At 56.5% G+C, this 22,068-nt stretch overlaps 3 protein-coding genes across 6 annotated transcripts in view; 2 read left to right on the plus strand and 1 right to left on the minus strand.

Annotated features, from left to right (window-relative positions):
* The window catches only part of STX1A (syntaxin 1A), a 50,434-nt gene extending 33,764 nt beyond the window's left edge, over window positions 1-16,670 (plus strand). The window contains exons 6-10 of one of the 4 annotated variants that reach the window (XR_006170763.1): window positions 3,960-4,068; window positions 10,824-10,897; window positions 11,158-11,295; window positions 13,022-13,226; window positions 13,547-16,670. Coding sequence is in view for 3 of the 4 variants with exons in the window: in XM_042829978.1 (XP_042685912.1) it covers window positions 14,047-15,180 (1,134 nt within the window). In the remaining variant the exon portion in view is untranslated. Of the gene's footprint in view, window positions 1-3,959; window positions 4,069-6,190; window positions 8,278-10,823; window positions 10,898-11,157; window positions 11,296-13,021; window positions 13,227-13,546 lie in introns of those variants that run through there. The other 3 variants (XM_042829980.1, XM_042829979.1, XM_042829978.1) reach the window with 3 other exon arrangements.
* Window positions 16,624-21,578, minus strand: BUD23 (BUD23 rRNA methyltransferase and ribosome maturation factor). The gene is made up of 12 exons (XM_042829981.1): window positions 21,511-21,578; window positions 21,382-21,419; window positions 21,198-21,293; window positions 21,025-21,107; window positions 20,857-20,953; window positions 20,073-20,169; window positions 19,701-19,751; window positions 19,045-19,130; window positions 18,790-18,835; window positions 18,497-18,558; window positions 17,480-17,569; window positions 16,624-17,330 (listed from the first exon to the last, which is right to left on the minus strand). The coding sequence occupies exons 1-12, from the start codon at window positions 21,556-21,558 to the stop codon at window positions 17,276-17,278; spliced, it is 849 nt and encodes a 282-aa protein (XP_042685915.1). The 5' UTR covers window positions 21,559-21,578; the 3' UTR covers window positions 16,624-17,275.
* A 78-nt stretch (window positions 21,579-21,656) lies between these two features.
* On the plus strand, window positions 21,657-22,051 carry DNAJC30 (DnaJ heat shock protein family (Hsp40) member C30; the record flags this gene model as incomplete). Its single annotated transcript, XM_042830422.1, has 1 exon — window positions 21,657-22,051. A coding segment is annotated over exon 1 (395 nt), but the record flags the coding sequence as incomplete, so codon positions are not given.
* Between the last annotated feature and the right edge of the window lie 17 nt (window positions 22,052-22,068).

Below are 22,068 nucleotides of genomic sequence, written 5' to 3' on the forward strand. Positions count from 1 at the left end.
GGAGCCAAAGAAATGGTTGGGAACCAGACTGAAACTAATTTTAAATCACCGGTCTGTGAGGAAAATTTTGCAATGGCTAAACCTCCACAGGTGTCAAAATTGTCACTTCTAAACTCTTTTCCTGCCATACGTTCAGCAGCATGCTCTGATCTGTCTAGAATGAAGCCCAAGGAAGCCATCCTTCTTCTGAAAGGCGCATTTGTGCGTGGGAGTCAGGACAGGTTGAACTGGAGATCTGATTTAGATGTCTGGTACATGAAGTGCAGTCCTTGTGTAGGTATTTCTGCAGTGAGGGCTTCGCTGCTTTGTGCTATGAGCAAACCTGAGTGAAACGAGCTGATTCTGCGTTAGCAGGCTGTAAATCAGGAGTGGCCAGGCATTAAGATTATGGACTTTTAAGTATGAAAGTAATTTTGAGTTCATAACGGAGCGAACACTGGCATTTATGTTCTTCCAAATGTCAGTGCTTGTTATTAAGAATAGCTTTTGCTTTAATTGCTTCTGCGCTTGGTTTGTGTAGCTGGAGGAAATACTCGCCCAGCAGGTGGGAGCTGTGCAGCCCTGTAGCACAGGGGAATCCTGAGGGAGGGCTGGGCTGTCCCACAGGAGCCCCTCAGGACGAGCACTTCAGAAGTGTCTCTTAATGATGGAAGCGCTCAAGGACAAGCACAGAATTGTAGAGGCTGGGAAAGACCTCTGGCATCATCCAGCGCCCCCCTGCCACCAGCGTTGCCCCCTGACCACGTCCCTCAGTGCCACAGCTGCCCTTTCCTTACACACCCACAGGGACGGCCACCACCCCCCGGGCAGCCTGTGCCAGTGCTGCATCCTTCCTTCTGAGAGTTTTTCCCTCACACCCACCCTCACCCTCCCCTTTAGCTGAAGCAGCTCCATTTCAGAACTCCAGTTAATATTTTCTGTTTAAAGAATTTGTTTCAAATGCAAGATCCATTGCGATGTGCTTTTATTTACTCTGAATATTCAGGTGGCTTTTATTTAATGATTATTTTATGAAATTTATAAATTTAAAATGATTTATTTTATTTTAAAAGTCTTTTAAAATGCCTAAATGCCTTTTCTAGCCCATTTTCATGAAACTCCATGTTCCTTGAAAATCAGAGGCATTCTGTAGACATGTGGGACGCCCGTGGGAACAAAAAATAACAATCTGACGAAGTAAACACCGAGTTAAATAACTTCTTAAGTAAAAGAGAGGGGGTACGCTATGCTGCTGAGCAGCAAGGAGTCATTCAGCACCCAAGGCGATATCTGGCTTCAGAGCAGCGTATGTTGATAGCTTTCGGCAGGATGAGCTGGATTTTAGGAAGACCATTTTGAGAAGGCAGGATGTGAGTCTCTCGGACCGTGCGTGGCAGCTGTGTGGGGTTCTGAGCCGTGAGCTGGGGGTGACGGCAGCCGCTCCGACCGTGCCGTGGCACCTGGAGCAGAGGCTGCCTGCCGACGTGGGAGCTGCCCTGGGCTTCCGTGGGAGATTGGCCAGCAGAGGAGGAATAAGATTGCCTGAGCCTGAGGCTCTGCCATAAATACCGAGCTGCTGCTTGCTGAGAATAGCTGTGAAGCAAAGGCAAATGTGGCTGAAGATGTTTCCAGTGCCGTGCCCAGGGGCAGGGGCTGCGTTGGCTCAGGACACGTGGACGTGTGGCAGGAGCACGAGGGGCTGTGTGCATTGGGCCTGCTGGGAGCTGCAGTGTGGGGAGATGCCGTGTTGCCCCAGTCCTCCCCACATATGGGCTCTGAGGTTCCCTCTGGCTCAGGCACAGCCGTGGGGTGCATCTCTCTGTGGTGGTGAACTGCTGTGAGGATGGGCTGTGCTGGTGGACCCGAAAGTCACAGGGGAAGCACTTGGAGGAGTTTCTTCATCACGTCAGTCACTCTCAATTTTTTCTCTCCTTAGATGCTTTCTCACCCATTCTGGATTTTCCCATCTTTTCCATTCCCTCCTCTCCTTTCTCCCTCTTTTCCATGTCTGTTTTGGTTCCTGTTGCTCCCTGTTCCTGGGCTCTGGCTGCACAGGCGGGCTGCAGGGCTGATGCTGAGGGTGGCCTCCTCCCTGCTTTGCAGGCCACCAGCTAGCTCCTGCTTGCGGGTGCCCTGTGAGTGTGCTGCTGGGTTGTGCACCATTCTCACCTCTGGAAACTTCTGGCACTCTGTAGAAAGGGCTAATTTAAGAGGTGGGAGGGTTTGGAGGTAGCTTGCGTGGGGTGCTAACTAACTCTTCCCTAACTCTTCGAGGACAGCCTCAGGGCTGTTGGCTGTGCTCATGTTTGCTGGCAGCTGGATCACACAGCGTCCTGGCACAGACTCCTGTCTTATTTTAAGATATACAGAAGACAGGGAGATTACCAGCAGATCTTCACAGAGGGCACATCACACCTTGCTAACCTGATAATCTTCTATGGCAGAGTGGCAGCACTGGTAGAGAAGGGAAGAGAAACCAGTGTCATGTGTGTTGACTTGTGCATTGCTTTTGTTACAGTCCCACAGAACATCCTTGTCCCCAAATTGGACACACAGGGATTTGATGGACACACTATTTTGTGGCTAAAATGTTGTCCAGGACAAGTGACATCCCTCAGGGGGCTGCATTAGGACCAGTACTGTTCAGTACTTTCAGTGGAGATATGGGCAGAGAGATTGAGCGCACTCCCAGCAGTTTGTGCACAGCACTGAGCTGAGTGATGCAGCTGATAGAACAGAAGGAAGGGATGGCATTCAGAGGGACCAGGATTGAGAGGTGGGGTCAGTGCAAGGTTCTGCACCTGGATGAGGGCAGTCCCAAACATCAGTGTGGACTGGGGTATTAATGGAGTGAGGGCAGCCCTGCAGAAAGGACTTGGGGTTCTGGAGCAGGGAAAGCTGACCTGAGCCAGCAGCGTGCAGCCCGGAGAGCCGCCAGCAGCCTGGGCTGCATCGGCAGAGGGGTGGCAGCGGGCAGGGAGGGGACTGTCCCCCTCTGCTCTGCCCTCGTGAGGCCCCACCTGGAGTCCTGCGTCCAGGCCCGGGGCCCCCAGCACGAGAAAGACGTGGGGCTGTTGGAGCGGGTCCAGAGGAGGGCACGAGGTGCTCAGAGGGCTGGGGCACCTCTGCTGTGGAGCCGGGCCGAGGAGCTGGGGGTGTTCTGCCTGCAGAAGAGAGGAGAGCTCACTGCAGCCATCGTGTTAGGACAAGGGGTAACAGATTTACTAAAAGAGGGGAGGTTGAGATGAGATAAAAGGAGGAAATTCTTCACTCAGAGGGCGGTGAGGTGCTGCATTGCTGCCCAGAGCTGTGTCTGTCCCATCCCTGAGGTTCCTCAGGCCACGGATGGGCCCTGGGCAGCCTGAGCTGGGGGCACCCAGCCCACAGCACGGATAGGGCTGGGGGTCTTTGGGGTCCCTTCCAACCCAATCACGTGCTGTGATTCCATTACAATTTTTGAAGGCTCTGCTGTCACTGAGGTTCCTGAAGGGGGGCAGTGCTGTATGGAGGCAGCAGGGCACGGTGTGACCTCCATCCCAGGCAGGCCCTGGTCCAGCCGCTTTCTGTGGCCGCATCCAGGTGCCCCTGCCCATGCCTCATGAGCAGGAGGGCTTGGGCTGCACACCTGGGGCTGCAGCTCACTGCCTGCTCCCAGCGAGGACAGCCTGGTTCAAAACCAGTTCAGTGATGTTTTGTCTGCCAGCGACGCCGGTCCCGCTCCCTGCCCAGCAGTTCCCTGTTGCTTCTGACAGATCCCCGCAGTGCTGTCAGAGCCACGTGCTGCAGGAGCAGCTGGGGAGGTGAGCGGCCGGTGCCGGGCTTCCAGCTCAGTGCTGCTGTGCGCCGGCCATGAGGTCGGCACGGGGCGCTGTGCTGAGGCTGCAAATCCTGCATCCCTGCCGCGGTCGGGGCAGCCCGGCCTGCAGGTGGTGCCCGGGCGGCCGGAGGCGGTGACCCTCCTGTTGCTTTTCCTTCTGCAGCACTCGACGCTGTCACGCAAGTTTGTGGAGGTGATGTCTGAATACAACGCCACGCAGACCGACTACCGGGAGCGCTGCAAGGGCAGGATCCAGCGGCAGCTGGAGATCAGTGAGTAACGCGGGCCGTGCGCTGCACCGCTGCTGGGCTCTGGCAGGAGCACACCGGGGCTGCGGGCAGTGGGATGGCAGCCGTCATCCTGAGGGTTTGTAATGCCACGGTTGGTGCTTGTTCAGCTGCTCAGGTTAAGGAAGGCAGAGAGCCGCTCCTTGTTGGGGCTTCTGTTCCAGGTGTGTGACGTAAGAAACAGGAGAAAACTAAGCTCTTGAGACCCGGGCACTCTGCCCCAGCGTTCCCCCTCGAAGCAGCCCTGTCCCAGCATTGTGACCACGGAATCATTCGATCACGGAATTGCTCAGGTTGGAAATGACCTTAAAGATCATCGAGTCCAACTGCAACTTCACCCTAGATTACTCTCACTCTAACAACCCACCGCTAAATCGTGTCCCTGAGCACCACATCCAGACGGTTTTTAAACACATCCTGGGATGGTGACTCAACCTCCTCCCTGAGGAGCCCATTCCAGTGCTAACAGCCCTTTCTGTAAAGAAGTGTTTCCTGACATCCAACCTAAATTTACCCTGGTGCAACTTGAGGCCATTTCCCCTCATCCTGTCATCAGTGAGAAGAGACCAACCCCACTCTGCTGTAAGCACCTTTCAGATACTGGAAGAGAGCAGTCAGGTCTCCCCTCAGCCTCCTTTTCCTCAGACCAAACAGCCCCAGTTCCCTCAGTTGCTCCTCGTAGGCCATATTCTCCAAGCCCTTCATAAGCCTTGCTGTCCTTCTTTGGGCCTGCTGCAGCACCTCCATGTCTTTTCTGTACTGAGGTGCCCAAAGCTGAACACAGAACTTGAGGTGAGGCCTCAACAGTGCTTACTACAGCGGCAAGATGACTTCCCTGGTCCTGCTCACCACACCATTGCTGATACAAGCCAGGATGCCATTGGCCTTCTTGGCCACCTGGGCACAGTGCTGGCTCATATTCAGCCCACTATCCATCATTACACCAATGTCCCTTTCCATCAGGCAGCTTTCCAGACACTCCTCCCCAGGCCTGTAGGTTTGCCTGGGGTTGTGACCAAAATGTAGGACCCGATGCTTGACCCTATTGATGTGATGGCTCTGAGCAGTAGTGGTGTCCTCTCCCTGCAGGCGGGCCCCAAGTGACACCTGTGAGGCTGCAGTAGCTGTGGCACTGAGATCTCCCTGGGACCACCCATGTAACCCAGAGACCGTTGCTTGCTCTGGGGAATTAGTGGCACCTGGTTAGCTTTAGAGAAATGGGTCATCTCCCACCAAAGAAGAGCCACCACCATAACTAGGGAAATAAGCACTGAGTCAGGATGAGCAGATCACAGAATCACAGAACAGGCTGGGTTGAAAAGGACCACAATGACCATCTGGTCCCAACCCCCTGCTGTGTGCAGGTCGCCAACCACCAGACCAGAGCCACGTCCAGCCTGGTTTTGAATGCCTGCAGGGATGGGGCATCCACAGCCTCCTTGGGCAGCCTGTTCCTGTGTGTCACCACTGTCAGAGTGAAAAACTTCCTCCTAATATCCAACCTAAGCCTCCCCTGTCTCAGTTTAAAACCGTTCCCCTTGTCCTATCACTATCCACTCTTGTAACCAGTCTTTCCACAGACTTTGCTAAATGGCAATTTTTTTTTTCTTTTTTTTTTCTAAAACGTCAGTGCCTCTTCCCTTTAAACCCACCTTGAACAACAAGGTAGGGCCGAAGGGGTTCCCACAGGGTCACCTGGGGGGGTGGAAAAGTCATCCTGCCTGTGAAAGTGGATGCTTGTGGGTATGGGCAGCTCCTGCGGAAAGCCAGGAGGTTTGGCTGTGTGCATCGTTCCTCTGTGTGATGTATAGTGATAACAAGTGTTTATGCTGTCTGAGTGGAAGAGGGACACAAGGCTCAGCGAGTGCTTGGCATTCAGTGGGAAGCAGGATGGAGAGTGTGTGTGAGCTCCTGCACGTGCTGACATCTGTGAGCTCACGGCATGCTGCAGGTGATACCAGCCACAATGGTGTCCTACAGCGGGCAGATGAAGTATCCTTAGTTCTCCCTTCTGAGAGAGAAGATTTGGAAGGACTTACCCAAATCCTAATCATCTGCGGAGAAGCTGTGAAACAAAGCTAAAAGGAACTTTTCTCTGTTTTTTTAGGTTTTGAAAGGACTCTGCCACTCTGCTTACATTATGCAGCACTTTGCCCATGCTACACAGCTGTCACATCATGCCAACGGGGCATAAGGAAGAGACTGCTCAGGGCTCACAGTGTTGGGTGCAGTGGTGTCCTGTTAGTGATGCTGAGGGTCCTGCCCTCTTCTGGGGGAAGCTGGTGTGCAGGGTCTGTGCACAACCCCTTGGTTCCTGCAGCCTGTGGCAGCAGAAAGCCTCTGGTGCCTTGTATGCAGTGGCAGTGTTCTGAGGCTGCCTTCGGGAGTGCGTCGGGAGTGCTGCCTTCCTTGCTGCTCCTGTGGTGGTTCTCAGCAGCTGTGCTGACTACACACAACTGCCTCTCATAGTTCTGAGGTGCTGCAGCTGGATGGGCGCAGCTGGCCTCCCACAGCAGCACAGCTGTGGTGTGATGAACTTTGTGCTGCTCCAAAGCCATTCCCGTGCTGCAGATAAGGTGCAGCCTTCGGGCCCCATGTTTTGCCTGGGCATTAAAGCAAGCTCTTTGTAGCAGCTTGACCAGACCTCCACTCGCTAATCCACACGGTGCCCTGAATGCTTTGGGGCCTTTACCAGCCTTCTGCTCTGCAGAAGTGGAATGGGGCAGTGAGGAGACAGTGAAAGCCAGGGAGCCCATCATCCTATCTGCCTGCACACACAGTATCTCCGGGAGCTGGTCCTGCTGCTTGTCCTCAGCGCTGTCTCCAGGGCTTGCATGCAACAGAGCAAAGGGCTGTTGGGATGCACTGTGCCCGGCACACTCCTTGTCACTGCTGGCGGCTGCTCAGTGTGGAACAGGATTGACGTAGGGGCCAGTGACATTGTGCTGTTCCAGCCATTGCTCTCCTTCTCTGGATCTGGGTCAGCTTCAGCTGAGAGCAGGAGCTGGCAGCTGCCCTTCAGAGCAGGCAGCCTGCCTTTCTGCAGGGCAGGGCTTCTCTCAGGAGCTGGTTTATCTCTGTGGGCTGTTAGAAGGAATGGTTGACTCAAACATGAGAGGAGCTCTGACAAGAGTCGGATGTTTTGACGGAGAAATGAGGTCCTTCAGTGTGGGAAGCAGGGTGGGCCACACTCAGCACCAGCGGGCTCAGGGTGGTCTTCCACCAAAGTTAAAGAACTGCTTGCAGAACGAGCTCTCATCTCCACAGAGGTCTTTTTGGAAGGATAACTTACCCTCATTTGTTTGAGCCTTCAGAAATCTCTGACTGCCAACAATTTCCCAGTTGCCAAAGCCTTTTTGGACTGTTCTATTTGGAGTTGTGGAAGGTTTTGTCTGAGGTAGTCTTACTTGCAATTAAAGGTGGTGTGTGTTTCCCTGGTTGTGTTGCTGGAAGTTGTTGGGCTGTTGAGTCCCTGTAAAGCCTCACACTGCTGCTCTTCATCCTCAGTGCTTCCTTGCACTTTCACCTCTTGGATGGACCATCTGTCCTGTGTTCCTTCTGGGCTGTGATGCCCTACATCTCTGCTCTCTCTGCTCAGAGTGTACTCTCAGGAAGGTCCAGGTTTTTGCTCATCCCAGGAATGGCTGCCTCATGCTACCTCCAAAGCTCCACATCACAGAGGATGTTCACAGGGCAGCATTTATCTTCCTGCTGCCCTTCTCATCCATCCGCATTTAGCACATGGCTAAGAAAGCCCACAGGAAGCCCCTGCTTTGGGGGTTGCCGCTGGGGAGGAGGCCACACGTTCCTGGCCCGGCTGTAGGCATAAACCCATTTGTTCCATGGAGAATCAAAGCTGAGAGCATGAACTGCTAATGAACAGCCTTTACTCCAGAGCCCGCACTCACTGGGCGTGTGCACCTGCACTGGCAGAGCAGCGCACATGAAGTCCCCTGGGTCAGCAGCCCGCTCCCGTCCCTCACTGCAGTGCTGTGTCCCACATTGCCACCGTCTCCTTGGTTGTGCTGCAGGGGAGGGGTTTGCAGCTGGGTACGGCCCTGTTCAGAGGTTCAGAGATGCCCTGGACTCATACCAGAGAACGTTGCTGTCCCTTTTGATACCTTCGTGATTCATGGTGGAGCCTGGAGGGGGAATAGTAAAATTGCTACCTTGGACTTCAGGAGGGCGGACTTTGAATTGTTCAGGGGACTAATAGGGGGAGTCCCCTGGCATTCAGTCTAAGCGAGTAAAGGGGTCCAAGAGAGCTGGTTGCTCTTCAAGAAGGAAGTCTTAAGGGCGCAGGAGCAGGCAGTGCCCTGAGCTGCAAAATGAGCCGGCGGGGAAGAAGACCGGCGTGGATGAATAGGGAGCTATTCCTGAGGCTCTGGGAGAAAAAGAGAATCTACCGCCTGTGGAAAGAGGGACAGGCCACTCAGAATGAATACAAGGAAGTCGTTAGGATGTGTAGAGGTGAAATCAGAAAGGCAAAAGCCCAGTTTGAATTTAACCTGGCCACTGGGGTGAAAAGGAATAAGAAACTCTTTTATAAATACATTAACAGTAAGAGGAGGACAAAGGAGAATATCCACTCTTTGCTGGATGAGGCTGGGAATGTGACCACTGAGGATAAGGAAAAGGCGGAGGTTCTGAATGCCTTCTTTACGTCTGTCTTTAAAAGTCAGACCAGTTATCCTCAGGACACTCCTCTCTCTGACCTGGTAATCTCGGCTGGGGAGCACACTAACCCCCCTGTGATTCTGGAGGAAACAGTCAGAGACCTACTGCTCCAACTGGATTGCCACAAGTCGATGGGGCCAGATGAGATCCACCCGAGAGTGCTGAGGGAACTGGCGGAGGTGACAGCTGAGCCGCTTTCCATCATCTGTCAGCGCTCCTTGTTGACTGGTGAGGTCCCAGATGACTGGAGGCTTGCCAATGTGACTCCCATTTTCAAGAAAGGTCGTAAGGAGGATCCGGGGAACTACAGGCCTGTTAGCCTGACCTCGGTGCCAGGGAAGGTTATGGAGCAGATTGTCTTGAGGGAGATCATGCGGCATGTGCAGGGTGACCGGGGGATCAGGCCTAGCCAGCATGGGTTTGTGAAGGGCAGGGCCTGTTTGACCAACCTGATCTCCTTCTATGATCAGTGACCCATCTGGTGGATGAGGGAAAGGCTGTTGATGTGGTCTACCTAGACTTCAGCAAAGCCTTTGACACTGTCTCCCACAGCATTCTCCTGCGGAAGCTGGCAGCCCGAGGCTTGGATGGGTACGCTCTCGGCTGGGTGAGGAGCTGGTTGGAGGGCCGGGCTCAGAGAGTGGTGGTGAATGGAGTGAAATCCAGCTGGCGACCTGTCGTGAGTGGTGTTCCCCAGGGGTCGGTGCTGGGGCCTGTCCTCTTCAATATCTTGATTGATGACCTCGATGAGGGCATCGAGTGCACCCTCAGTACATTCGCAGATGACACCAAATGGGCTGGAAGTGTGGATCTGCCTGGGGGTAGCGAGGCCATACAGAGGGATCTGGACAGGCTGGAGAGCTGGGCTGAAGCCAATGGGATGAGTTTTAACAAGGCCAAATGCCGGGTCCTGCACTTTGGCCACAACAACCCCAGGCGATGCTGCAGGCTTGGGGCGGTGTGGCTGGAGGACTGCATAGAGGAAATGGATTTGAGGGTATTGGTTGATGCTCGGCTGAACATGAGCCGACAGTGTGCCCAGGTGGCCAAGAAGGCCAATGGCATCCTGGCTTGCATCAGAAACAGCGTTGCAAGCAGGAGCAGAGAGGTGATTGTTCCCCTATATTCAGCACTCGTGAGGCCGCACCTCGAGTACTGTGTCCAGTTTTGGGCCCCTCACTGCAAGAAAGATATTGAGGCCCTGGAACGTGTTCAGAGGAGGGCAACGAAGATGGTGAGGGGTCTGGAACACAGGCCATATGAGGAGAGGCTGAAGGAGCTGGGAATGTTCAGCCTGGAGAAGAGGAGGCTCAGGGGAGACCTCATTGCTCTCTATAACTTCCTGAAGGGAGGTTGTAGTGAGCTGGGGGTCGGCCTCTTCTCTTGTGTCATCAGTGATAGGACCAGAGGGAATGGCTTCAAGCTACGGCAGGGGAGATTCAGGCTGGACATGAGGAAGTATTACTGTTCAGAAAGGGTGGTCAGGCACTGGAATGGATGCCCAGGGAGGTGGTGGAGTCACCGAGCCTGGGGGTGTTCAAGGAAAGGCTGGATGTTGTGTTGAGGGACATGGTTTAGTGGGAGCTACTGGGAATAGGTGAACGGTTGGACTGGGTGATCTTTTAGGTCTTTTCCAACCTTGGTGATTCTATGATTCTATGATTCTATGATTCTTCTAAGAGACCCCGTGGATAGTGTGTGGTGGGGTGTGCCGTGCCAGACCTCAGCCCTTCCTTGCAGTCTTTCTGTTGGTTTCAGGCAGGCTGGGATGCGTTCCTGTTCTCCCCTCAGTGATAGGGTTTGGGCTCCCGGAGAGCTCCAGCCAGAGGTGCAGCGCTGGTGTGCAGGTGGAGCTGGCTGTCCTTGTGGGCTTGCCAGGCCAGGGCAGCCCTGCAGTCCGTCCTCCTCTTGGGTTGCTGCTCTCCATCCCATCACTGCCCTCTGTGCTCAGGGAACTCAATTCTGCTCCTTGGGGATGGCTGGAGCCAACAGAGCCCTGTGTAGCGCTGCAGGGGCTGCAGCCAGGGCAGGAAGTCCCATTGATTCCTGTGTGTTGCTTGCAGCTGGCAGGACCACCACCAGCGAGGAGCTGGAGGACATGCTGGAGAGCGGCAACCCGGCCATCTTCTCCTCTGGGGTAAGTACCGCAGGTCAGCCCTGCTGCCAGCCTGCAGCCACGCCAGCCACTCTCCCTGGAGGAGTTTTCTGGTGGCCCTGCCCCAAGCACTGCCCTGCAATGGGGACGTGGGCACATGCAAAGTGCTGCTGGGGCCTGGCCGCACCTTCCTGTCTGCCCCAGGAGTTGCTCTCCTTCCCAACCCTCCCCTCACCCTTCCTGGTGCCCCATCCCAGCAGTGAGGGGCTGCACTGAGCTGCGTGCTGGCCATCTCCCCACAGATCATTATGGATTCCAACATCACCAAGCAGGCTCTGAACGAGATCGAGACGCGACACAGTGAGATCATCAAACTGGAGAACAGCATCCGAGAGCTGCATGACATGTTCATGGACATGGCCATGCTAGTGGAGAGCCAGGTAGGGACGGCCGCGGCTCAGGGCCAGCTCACCCTGGGGCTGGAGGGGAGCAGGGCTGGGGCACAGAGGGCACAGGGGTGGGCAGCCTTCCCCGTGCAGCTCCCTGCTGGGTGGGTGCTGTGGGGAGAGTGGGATCCTGTGCGTGGGGCGGGAGGTGCGGGGTGGCGCAGGAGGGCAGCGGGTGTCCGGCACCTGGCTGCAGACCAGTCCTTGTCCCTGGAGCTGGGCACTGGCACTAGGGGACCTGTGTGGGACTGGGCCCCACTGCAGAGCCTGGTGAGCCCCAGGCCCACACTTCCGTGTCTCTGCTCACCCCCCTTCTTGCCCGCCATGCTGTCGCGGCCCGAGGAGACATCGGTGCAGGTAAAGCCTCGCCTGGCCTTTGCCAGTGCTGCATGCTCAGCTCTGCATGGCTGCACTCTGCATGTCTGCTGCTCTTGTGTGGCACTGGGGCAGGCCCAAGGACGCGGGGGGAGGGTGGAGGTGTCTGTGCATCCTGCCCATGGCACACCCGGCCCTCTGCATCTCTACAGCTCTCCCCTGATTTCTGCAGGGCATTGGGCTGGATCTGCTGAGCTAGGCCAGGCCAGGTTCCCCAGGGCAGGTCACAGGGCAAGTGCCATCTGCCTCCGAGAGGAGTCTTTCTATCTTCTGTCCCCCCTAACTGGCCCCAGTGTGAGCAGAGTGTCAGTCTGTGCAGGGCCGCCCTCACCTTGTTCAGAGCTGCCAGGTCCTGTGTCCCCACTTTGCTATTACTTTGGGATCGCTGCGCCTTGTCACCTCTGCTGGAAACCCTGCCTGTCCCCACTACATCCTGGTTCCCCATGAAGCCCATGGACGGTGAGTCCCCCATGGTACGCACAGACGAGGAGTGCCCTTTGGGTGACACAGGGCACCGTGACCGTTCCTGACCTTGTGTGCTGCCAGTATCCGTCCTGCCACCCCACAGTCCTGCAAGTCTGCAGGGACTGCAGGACCCAACGATGCTGTGCAGAGCCTGTGTGGGAAGGGGCACTACCAGCCCTCACCTGCCTTCTCTGGGAGAAGCAGAGGCACAGAGCTGTGCAGTGGGCTGCCGTGCAGAGCACTTGGCCTTGCTGTAACCACCAACGCCTTGCATTGCCCCATAGGGTGGGGGGCTCTGAGCTGCTGGCACAGAGGAGGCAGGGAGCAGAGCAGCACCGCATGTTGGCAGCTGCTGCTCTGCCCCAGATATGGCACTGGTGGGTGCAGGAAGCAGTTCAGACGAGAAAAGAGCGTTGTAAATCTGCTGGTCATGACCCCCAGCTCTGTGCCATGGGGAGGATGTTGGGGTTCAAGCCCCTCCTTGTCCCTGGAAAGTGCGTCATTGACACATGCAGGGGCTGAAGGGTGTGGGTCAGTTGGGCAGCATGTCCCCAGATCCCAGGGCAGAGTCGAGCAGAGCAGCAGCTCCTGCAGGACCCAGTGCTCCAAACTCACCAGCCTCGCTCCAGGAGACTCTGCTCTTCTGCAGGGCGCTTGTGCAGATCAGAGCAGTCATCCCTGCATGCTCGTGGCTTTGTGAGCATCCCACGTGGTGCTGCAGCTGTGCTCTTGGCTCTTGTCCTCTATCCCTCCTGCTTCTCCGGTGTGCAGCCCAATGTCAGTGCACTCTTCAGTCTGAGCCCCCACCCCAGGGCTGCCTGTGGTGCCTGCTGCCTGTGAGCCTGCAGCAGGTGGGTGATGGTCTCTATCTCCTCCACAGGACCAGGGATGGGCAGGGCGATGTCTGCATGGTGCCAGGGAGCAGCGGGGAAGGAAGGAACTCACGGCGGGTGGGCTCTGTCCCTGCTCTGCAGGGTGAGATGATCGACCGCATCGAGTACAACGTGGAACACTCTGTGGACTACGTGGAGCGAGCTGTGTCCGACACCAAAAAAGCAGTGAAGTACCAGAGCAAAGCCAGACGGGTGAGTGGCAGCACGGGGTGGCTGGCAGGGCTGGGGCTGAGCACCCAGACGTGGGCAGGCAGCACCGGGAGGGAGGTTGTGGGGCAGGGCTGCCACATGAGGACAGGAAAAGGGACAGAGTGGACCCAAGAGCCGGGCTGGCTGCGAGCCTAAAGGACGAGGAGGCGGTGGAGAAAGGCAGTAGAGCTCTGACCCCAAGCACTGTCCTGTTCCCCAAGCTGAAGGAGGGTCAGAGCCCGGGGAGCCGGGCAGGCCCCAGCCCCCAGCACTCACGGCCCCCTCTCCCCTCTCTCCCTTTCGGTGCTGGGACACCCGAGCAGAAGAAGATCATGATCATCATCTGCTGCGTGATCCTGGGTATCGTCATCGCCTCCACCTTTGGCGGCATTTTCGGCTAGACTCCCCCGACAGGACTGCTTGCGTGTGACGGACGGAGCCGTGCGTGTTGTGGGGCCGGAGCGAACCATGCAGCCCCGGAGCCCCCAGCAGCATTTCAGTTTCTAATGCATGGTTGTTTGTGATGCTGTGTGTGCGGTGCATCTGTGTGGAGGGAGCGCCGGCCCCGGGGCGCAGATGGGGTGCAGGGGACGGTGATGGGTGTGAGGGGGACCTTCGGGGCAACCCAAGCTCTCATCACTGCTTGGCCTGGGAGGCTGCCGGGAGTGGGGGAACAGAGGTACTGTTGGGCACTGTGCTGGGCCAGGAGCCTGTCGGTGACACCCAGAGATGAGACCAGCGTGGGGTGTTACAGGCTCCTCAGGAACACAGAGTCCAGGCAGCCTCCCCCCAGCTTTTCCCATCACCTCCGGCCAAAGCTCTCATGTCTGTCAGCCGCATCTGTGCTTGCAAACCACTTTCATTAGGCTGCTTCTCCTACGGGGTGCTTCCCAGGCCCTCCATCCCTGCTGCCCTGCTGCAGGTGCCCGGTGCTGCTGCTGGGTGTGCTGCTGCTGCCAGTGGGTGCTGCGTGGTGAGTGGCTCTGTTCCAGCCCTGCCCAATGGAGCAGCATGGGGTCCATTGCTGAAGCCTGGGGATGGGGACAGCTGCACGGGCTCAGTGCTGTGGCCCAGCACCAGGCTGGCAGAGCAAAAGGTCACAGGGACTTTAAGGGCAGCGAGTTTCACTGGCTGCCTGCCCTGCTCCACATCTTCCTTGTTCTTTACTCAGCTCCGGCGCACAGTGACCCTGGGTTTTACCACCCCCAGGCCTGGCTCTGGTTGTCAGTGTTTGGGAATAGCTCGGACACCCACAGCCCCGGTGGTGCCCCCTGGGAGCCAGGATGTGCCCAGCACTGCCCCTCCACACAGCGCCCTCGGGCTGGGGGTTGGAGGCAGGAGGGCTTGCTCCTGCCACAGTCCCTGGGAGCAGCCCTTGTTGCATCCACCCCCACAAACTAGGAGCAGCAGCCTTCCTCCTCCTCTTCCTCTTCCTCTGTGCCACCAACTCCTGAGTAGGGCAATGCCTGACTGCTCCTTCCAACTCCGCCACATCCTAGCATCTGCCTGCCACCTTCTCCTGGGACAGTGCCACGCTACCTGCCCTTCCCCAGGCCACCCAGTGAGACATCCACACACTGTGGGTTGCAGCCATGTGCTGCCTGCTGCAGGTGACCTGAGACTGCTGCAGCAGAGAGGCCTGCATTGCCACCGGGCTGTCATCCCTGTGCTCCTGCCTCAAGATGGTTGCAGGGCTCTGCCCTTGTGTTCCTCAGGGGACTGCAGTGCTGTGGCTTGCTCACAAAGTGCCAAAGCACTGTGGAGGAGCCTGAGCAGGGCAGGTGCGTGGTGCCAAGCTTGCAGTCATGCACTGGGGTGGAAGTTGGATGTGAGCCCAGGCACTGATAGCAGAAAAGGGTCACTGTGGCAGCACACACAGCTGCAGGCAGAATGCTGTTTCCCCACTCCAACCAGGGCCAGACGAGTGCATCCAGCCTCCACATTCCCCAAGGGCTGAGAGGCTTGAGCTACAAGGCAGGGTAAGGGCAGGCCTTGCTGGAGCTGAGCCCTGCTCCCACCCAGCTCCATCCAGTGCTGGCACCAGCCTTGCACAGCATGCTTTCAGAAGGAGAGTGCAGACTAGAATGCAGTGCTCCCTGCCACCGTCACCATGCGGCCCCTGCTTGCATTTGGCTGCTGATGGGGAGTGTGTCCAGCTGTGGCTGTCAGACATCCAAGACTGGAGCCCCCTTCTTTCACATTCCTGTGGTGACTGGTGTGAGCTCCAGTGCTGCAGGCTGTGTGGGCACGAGGGTCTGGGGCACTGGGATTGCTGCCAGCAGGGACAGGCTGGGTGTGAAGCTCCCCTCCAGCGTGGCGGTTGGGCATGGACACAGCCCTTGCTTTGTGGGCATGTCTGGCTATGGGGCACAGAGCTGGGGCTGACGTGCCCCACTGTGCAAGTGCCTGCTCCTGCAGTTTGCACACAGTGCCCTGTTGAGTGAGGGAGAGCACCAGGCCCCCATGGGAAGCAATAACACTACTGCTGGTAGCACCGCTCCTAGGCAGGCAGGCAAGAAAGTTCATCTCAGGCTCTCCCCGTAGCAATGCCCACTGCTAGCACAAGGGGATACTTTTCTTCCAACAAGTGGTTCCTGTGGCACAAGCTCACATGACATCAGGGCTGCAGCCCGCCCCAGTAAAGGCACGAGGCCCAGAATAGTGCTGAACAGCTGACGCTTGTTCCTTGTGAGCGCCGCCACTGCCGGCAGCAGAGCCGTGATTCTGCCACTGGCGCTTCACTGGGTCTGCGCAGGCAGCAGTGGCCGCAGGCTCTGGCACGAGGGAGGCAGAGGAGCACGCTGCCATCGCTGCCCCGCAGGCTGTCTCACACTGCCCTCACTGTGAGGGGAGGGTGTTTTGGTGCAATAATTACCCCTGCACTACGGGAAGCCCCGTTCAGTTCCTTTTTACCTGCCTGTCATTGCATGTACAGACCAAATCACCAACAGCGTGGTTGTGCTTTGGGGAAACATTTCACTTTTTCTTTCTAACCTCCAACCTCAGCCCACTTGTCCTTTGGGTTCCACCACCTCTGTTCCAAGTGCCACCTGCCCCCCAGCGCCGGGAGCATGTTGATGCAGTATTTTACGAGCAGTGTGGGGCACACACAGCTTGCACTTGAACTGAGGATTGTTTTGTTTTTTTTTCTTTTTTTTTTTTTATTTTTTTTTAGTAAGTAATGTACTTGAAGGCTTTCCAAGCCCCCTGTGGAGTTGTACTGTTGCTGTACTGTGAGCTAAGTGTCCTTGTTTTCTATGTGGATCTTGACCCTGGCTTGCTCTGTCTCACTGGGCTGGATGACACTGTATTGTTGCCTCTTATCTCCTTCACCCTTTCCCCCCTTTCCCACTCTGCTGGCCTGCCTTTCTTCTCCCAAAAGCTTTGGGTGCAAAACAGCTTCCCATTTTGTGGAATTTTTATGTAGAATAAACATTTGTAACTGTAGAGCTCTGGCTGGCACTTCTGTTAAAGGGGAAGGGTGGAAGTGACAGGGAGCAAGGACTGGGGTGGGGAGACTCCAACACCCTCAGAGCAGTAACACAGACAGGGGGGCTGACGTGAAGAACATGCGAGAGGAGTCACCGCAGGAGAGCTCAAATAACAGCTGTGCCCACCTGCCCAGAAGATGTGCACCCATGGAACACACACCTCTAATACTGCCTGGCTACTTCCTGGCACACAGAGGGGAAGCTGGCAAGGAACCAGCTACTCTGTTTCCCAGCTCAGTGCTCCCCTGCACTGACATGACACAGGAGACCAGCAACTCTTTCAACCTGTTGACTGTTTAGAGAAAAGTCTGCATATAATGCTCTGGGCTTGCCTGAAGCTCCAAGTGGCCAGAACGCTGTGCTGCTTTCTCTTCACAAAGAAAACAGCTGGAAGCTTTGAAGTTAGCAGTTTGGCTGCACCTGAGCCAGTATACAGTTGTTGAGACAGGTCACCGTGGCTCCTGCAAGTCCCAGGCCTAGGAAGCCCATTGGGACCATCCACAAGAGGCTCACTAACGAGGCCAGCACACAATCCTCCATGTCAGTAATGTCCACAGCAAATCAGAACTGAGGGCGGCGCTTCCGACCGGTGTATTTTGTGTCTGCCCTCACTTCCCTGGGGAGAAAAGCAAAGAGCAGCTCAGTGTGATCCACAGGCCACTCTGGGACAGGAAGGGAAGGTAGATCATGGCAGAAGTCTAAGCGGGTGATAGCAAGCCAGGCCAGCAGTCAGCCTCAGCTGAAGCGGAACCCAGCTGAACTTACTTGCCCTGTCGTCGTCTGCGTTCTTTCTTCTCAAGAATCCAGTCCCGGCTTTTCTTCACAGACTTGCCCTTGGCATTTCTGAATCGTATCCTACAAAGAGAGCAAACAGAAGCTAGGGAGGAACTGGAGTGGGGGCACACCTCTGTGCTCTGGAGGATTCCCACTCAGAAACAGCAAGGTGTGGCCACACCGTCCAAGCCCAGGCACTGCTGCAGGAGGGAGGCTGCCACCAGCCCTGGCTCTGAGCAAAGAGACACCTACCCTTCACAGCTGCAGCAGGCCAGCACTGCCCTCTGCTGTATCTGATACACGCACCTTGTCTGCCCTACTCTGAATGCAGCAAAGGCCCCAATTTCCCAACAGGCTGTCAGCTGTGCTACAGCCTTAATGTCAAGATGCCCTCTGGACTGAGTGAGCAGAGCACCGCAGTGTAAGAGGCAGGAAAACATGACAGCCACCAGCTCCTGGCAGCCACGACGACTTTCCTCTGGTTTTTATTCTCTGTCTCTTCCCACTGGCTGCAAGAGGGACTCCTCCTTGCAGCGCTACCACGGGAGGAGACCTGGCCAGAAGGAAAAACCACCCAAGCAGCTGCTATGCAATCACAGCAAAAAAATTCACTGGGGAAAGAATGGAATGTAAGACTTCAGACATAGCCTTCCCACCAAAAAACAACCTCCTGAAAACAACCTCCCTCCCACCATCAACGGCCTATGCTCCAGCACTGAGTGCCGGACAGAAGTGCACCTCCAAGTAATTGCTCAGCTGCAGTTTCATAGTAAGCATCAAGGACAGCTCCCTGACAGCACTGCAAAGCTCTCTAGTCGAAGCAGCTTGTCCTGCCCATCCCTTCAGCACGACAGAGCAGTGCCCATCTGGGCTGCAGAGAGCCACCCTAGTGCCCCCATCCCCTCCCTCCAGCCGTTTTATGCATGGCAGCACCGCAGTCCTCAGCCAGCAAAACTGAGTTCTCACACCCTCTGACACCTGGGAACAACTCCACTAAGCAAACAATACCTCTCATTGGTGAATTTTGCCTGACGTATCTCTTCTCCATCAGCACACTCAGTACCAAGGCCCTGAAAAACAGAGACCTTTCATCTGGAGAAGACAGAGCCGATGGTCACTGCCATCCAATTATGGGGAGCAGTGCTTCGCCAGGAGAAGGACTGTGGCAGAAGCAAGCTGATTTCCCAGAAATTGAGGCAAAGAAACACATAAGCTGTATCTGCATACATGGGGCTGCCCCCGGCCCACAGCTCTTCCACATCAGCCGGCAGCCATTTCTGCTGCTTGGCTGAGTTCCTTACCTTTGGTAACGTGCCAGATGTCCCAACAAAGAGACAGAGGAAGAACCTGAAAGAACAAGAGGAGCATGAAGCGAGGAGTCAACGCGCGATTCCCAGTTCTGAAGCAAGACTGTCAGCTTTTATAATACAGTCAGATCCAAGCTGTCATCTCTGCCCAGGACTGTATCCTGGGAGAAAGGAGCACAGCTTACAATAACAGCTGCTGAAGCTATGCTTCACCCCACACATGCCCATACACAAAGACACAGGACTCACTTCTTAGCTTTGGTGCTGTTGGGGTAATCTACGACCATGCCACCAGTGAAGCCAGCTCTCATGGCTTGGGCAGTGATGAGCTCCAGCTGAAAAAGGAGCACGAACGAAAGACATTTATTTAGCACTCACCGCCCTGCGTGGCCAGACACAGCTGACTGTGTGTGCCAAAGACAAGTCAACCCTGCTCCTGTTAAACCCTGTCCCAAGCCCTCAGCTCTGCGTTAGGATCCAGACAAAAGTCTGCAGCATTTCCTTAGTTCTCCCTGCTCCTCTGCCTACCCTGGGTTAACTGGAAGAGCAGCTTCTCAGAGGGGGATACAGGGAAGGATTTTCCAGCCTTAGGAAATGAACTACAGCACTGATGACTACAACAGCCCAGTCTTCAAACCCATCACACAAAGGAACACGCTGCACAGCAGCTGTAGATCACATCCTGCCAATTCCTTGGATTTTAAGGCTCAGCCCAAGACCAACTGTGAACAGGGGAAAAGACATAGGGCATTCTCCTAACTGTTGGTTGTTTTTTTTTTTTTCTTTTTTTTTCCCCCTCTAGTTCTTGCAGAGCTTTACAGGTGGGAGGAAGGACACAAAGATCCAATGCAGGAAAACATAATGCATCCTGAGCCTTAAACACGCATGTCACTTCACTGCTGTACCTGTTCTGAGTTCTCAGGGTACAGCTGCAGTACGGCTCGGGATCCTCGGGCCTGTGGGAAACAAGGTAAGTCACAAGCGTGGCTTAGAGCAGGCTTCCCCTCTTACTGCCCAGTCCACAACCCTCAGGAAGCCTCCTGGAGAACTTTCCCAGGAGAGCAGCTCAGATGGCAGAGCCGGAGTCACCAGAGCACAACAAGGCACAGGGCTAGCAGCAGGAACTGCAGAAACACAGGCACTGTGCAGACAGGGAAGCAGTCAAGGAATGGGTGCTGCAGCTAATCCTACATTTCAGTTACTCAAAGTCTTGCTACAAGGCAGAGGTGGGGATATCAAAATAGGCAGAGGGCTGACTGAGAGAGCATGACACTTACCAAGGCAGTATAAAGAGTTGAAAAGAACCGATAAAGGCGTTTTGGAGGACTGTGTGACTTCTTGTCAGCGTTACAAAGCCACTGCACTGCAGAGATACTGCAAAAGAAATCAAGACCCGCAGGACACTGAACCATCAATTCCTCAGCAGCGCCTCCCACCTCCCTTTGAGCATTCTTTTAGTACTGAGCGTGTGCTTGGCTTCAGAGAAAATTATTCATTTTTCTCCATATAGCCTTACCTTACTTTGTGGTAAAGCCACTATAGAGACTCACTATGTCATGCTACGAGCAACCTGGTGCAGCAGTTACTCAAGCAACAGAAATACCAGACCTCTCCTTTAGGAGAGTGTTCAGGTGCTTGGTTGTGGCCCTAACAAAGTCCATAAGTAGCCACACAGGTTTTGCCAGAGTGACCCCAAAGAGAGCACGACGTTTGGTGACAGAGAGCCCCTGCTCGCTGTACCAGTACCTTTAAGAAGCATTCTCTAACAAAAGTGTTTATTTCCTCCAGGCCTTCGCCCCCAAACCAACCATCAAACCTCTTCTCAGCTGTGAGGCCAGTCCCTCGATCCAAAATGCTTTGGTGCACATCTCAACTCACCTGAAAGTACATCACCTGTAATTTATTTAGTCCAAATATCCTGCTGATTCACTGCCACAAAAACAGTCAGACAGCCCACAGCGCTGTACATGCCAGCAGAGCAAGGAGAGTCGCAGTGCTCTCTCACACAAGACGAGCACACTGTGCACACTGCAGAGGGCTCGTTCAGGTGCTCAGACTCACCTGATACAGCCATCAAACGTGCCAGGCCTGAAGGGAATGCCATCGCCCATATCCGCGAGGAGCAGATCTCCTTCGACCTCCCTCTCCACAGCCACATCTGTGCAGGGAGCGCAGCGCTCAGCGCACGCCCGCGGCACTCCCTGCAAAGGGGTGCGGAGGGACGCTCACCCAGCATGGCGCGGCTGATGTCCACCCCGATCCAGAAGTGCCCCTCCTCGGAGATGTGCTCCCCGCTCAGTCCGGAGCCGCAGCTGCAGACGGGAAGGGGACAACGGCGGCTCACGGTGCCCTCCCGGGACGGCCCCGCCCCGCCCCCCCGCCGCGCACCGCGCGCCGCTCACCCCACGTCCAGGAGGAGGCACGGCCGTCCCTCGGGCAGCGCCAGCAGCTCCACGGCCCGCGCCGCCATCTGCGCCTGGATCTCGGCCACGCGGGAGCTGCGGGGCGAAAGGCGGCGGGTGGGCGGAGGCACTGCGGCACACGCGGACTCCCCGCCCAAGCCCCCGGTCCCACCGCCCGCCGTACTTCTGAGTGTACTTCCGTGCCTCCGTCTCATCGTAGAACTGCAACAGCAGAATGGAAAGGGGGGGGAGTGGGATGTGAGCCCGGGCCCTGCCCGGTTTGCCAGCACGGCCCGGCCCGCCCCGCCCGCACCAGTTCGGGAGGCCCGCGGTGCTCCGGCCGCCGCCCGCCGCTCGCCATGCTGCTTGATGATGTCACCGCACGGCGCCGCGCGTCTCTGCGTCGCGCCAGAGTGACGTCGCGCCTCGGGCAAGATGGCGGCGCGCGGGCGCTGAGCGATGGGTCCGTTGCCGCTGGGCCTGCGGCGCCTCCTGCTCCCGGGACCGGGACTGGGGCTGGGCACGGCCCCGCGCTGCGGCGGGAGCTCGGGGAGCGGCAAGGCGCCGCGCCGCACGCTGTATGAGGTGCTGGACGTCCCGCCCACCGCCACGCCGGCGCAGATCAAGGCGGCGTACTACCGGCAGTCCTTCCGCTTCCACCCGGACCGCAACGCGGGCAGCGCGGCCGCCGCCGAGCGCTTTGCCGCCGTCAGCGAGGCCTACCGCGTGCTGGGCAGCGCCGCGCTGCGCCGCAAGTACGATCTCGGCGCCCTCAGCCGCGACGACGTGCGCGGCGCCCCCCGGCCCTCGAGCCGCGCTCCCGCCGCGCCGCCCGCCGCCCGCGCCGCAGCCAAGCGGAATGACGGGCGTA

This window comes from Centrocercus urophasianus, unplaced genomic scaffold, assembly GCF_019232065.1.
Source record: "Centrocercus urophasianus isolate 14NV4802_14NV808 unplaced genomic scaffold, USGS_Curo_1.0 seq_33, whole genome shotgun sequence".
NCBI lineage: Eukaryota > Metazoa > Chordata > Aves > Galliformes > Phasianidae > Centrocercus > Centrocercus urophasianus.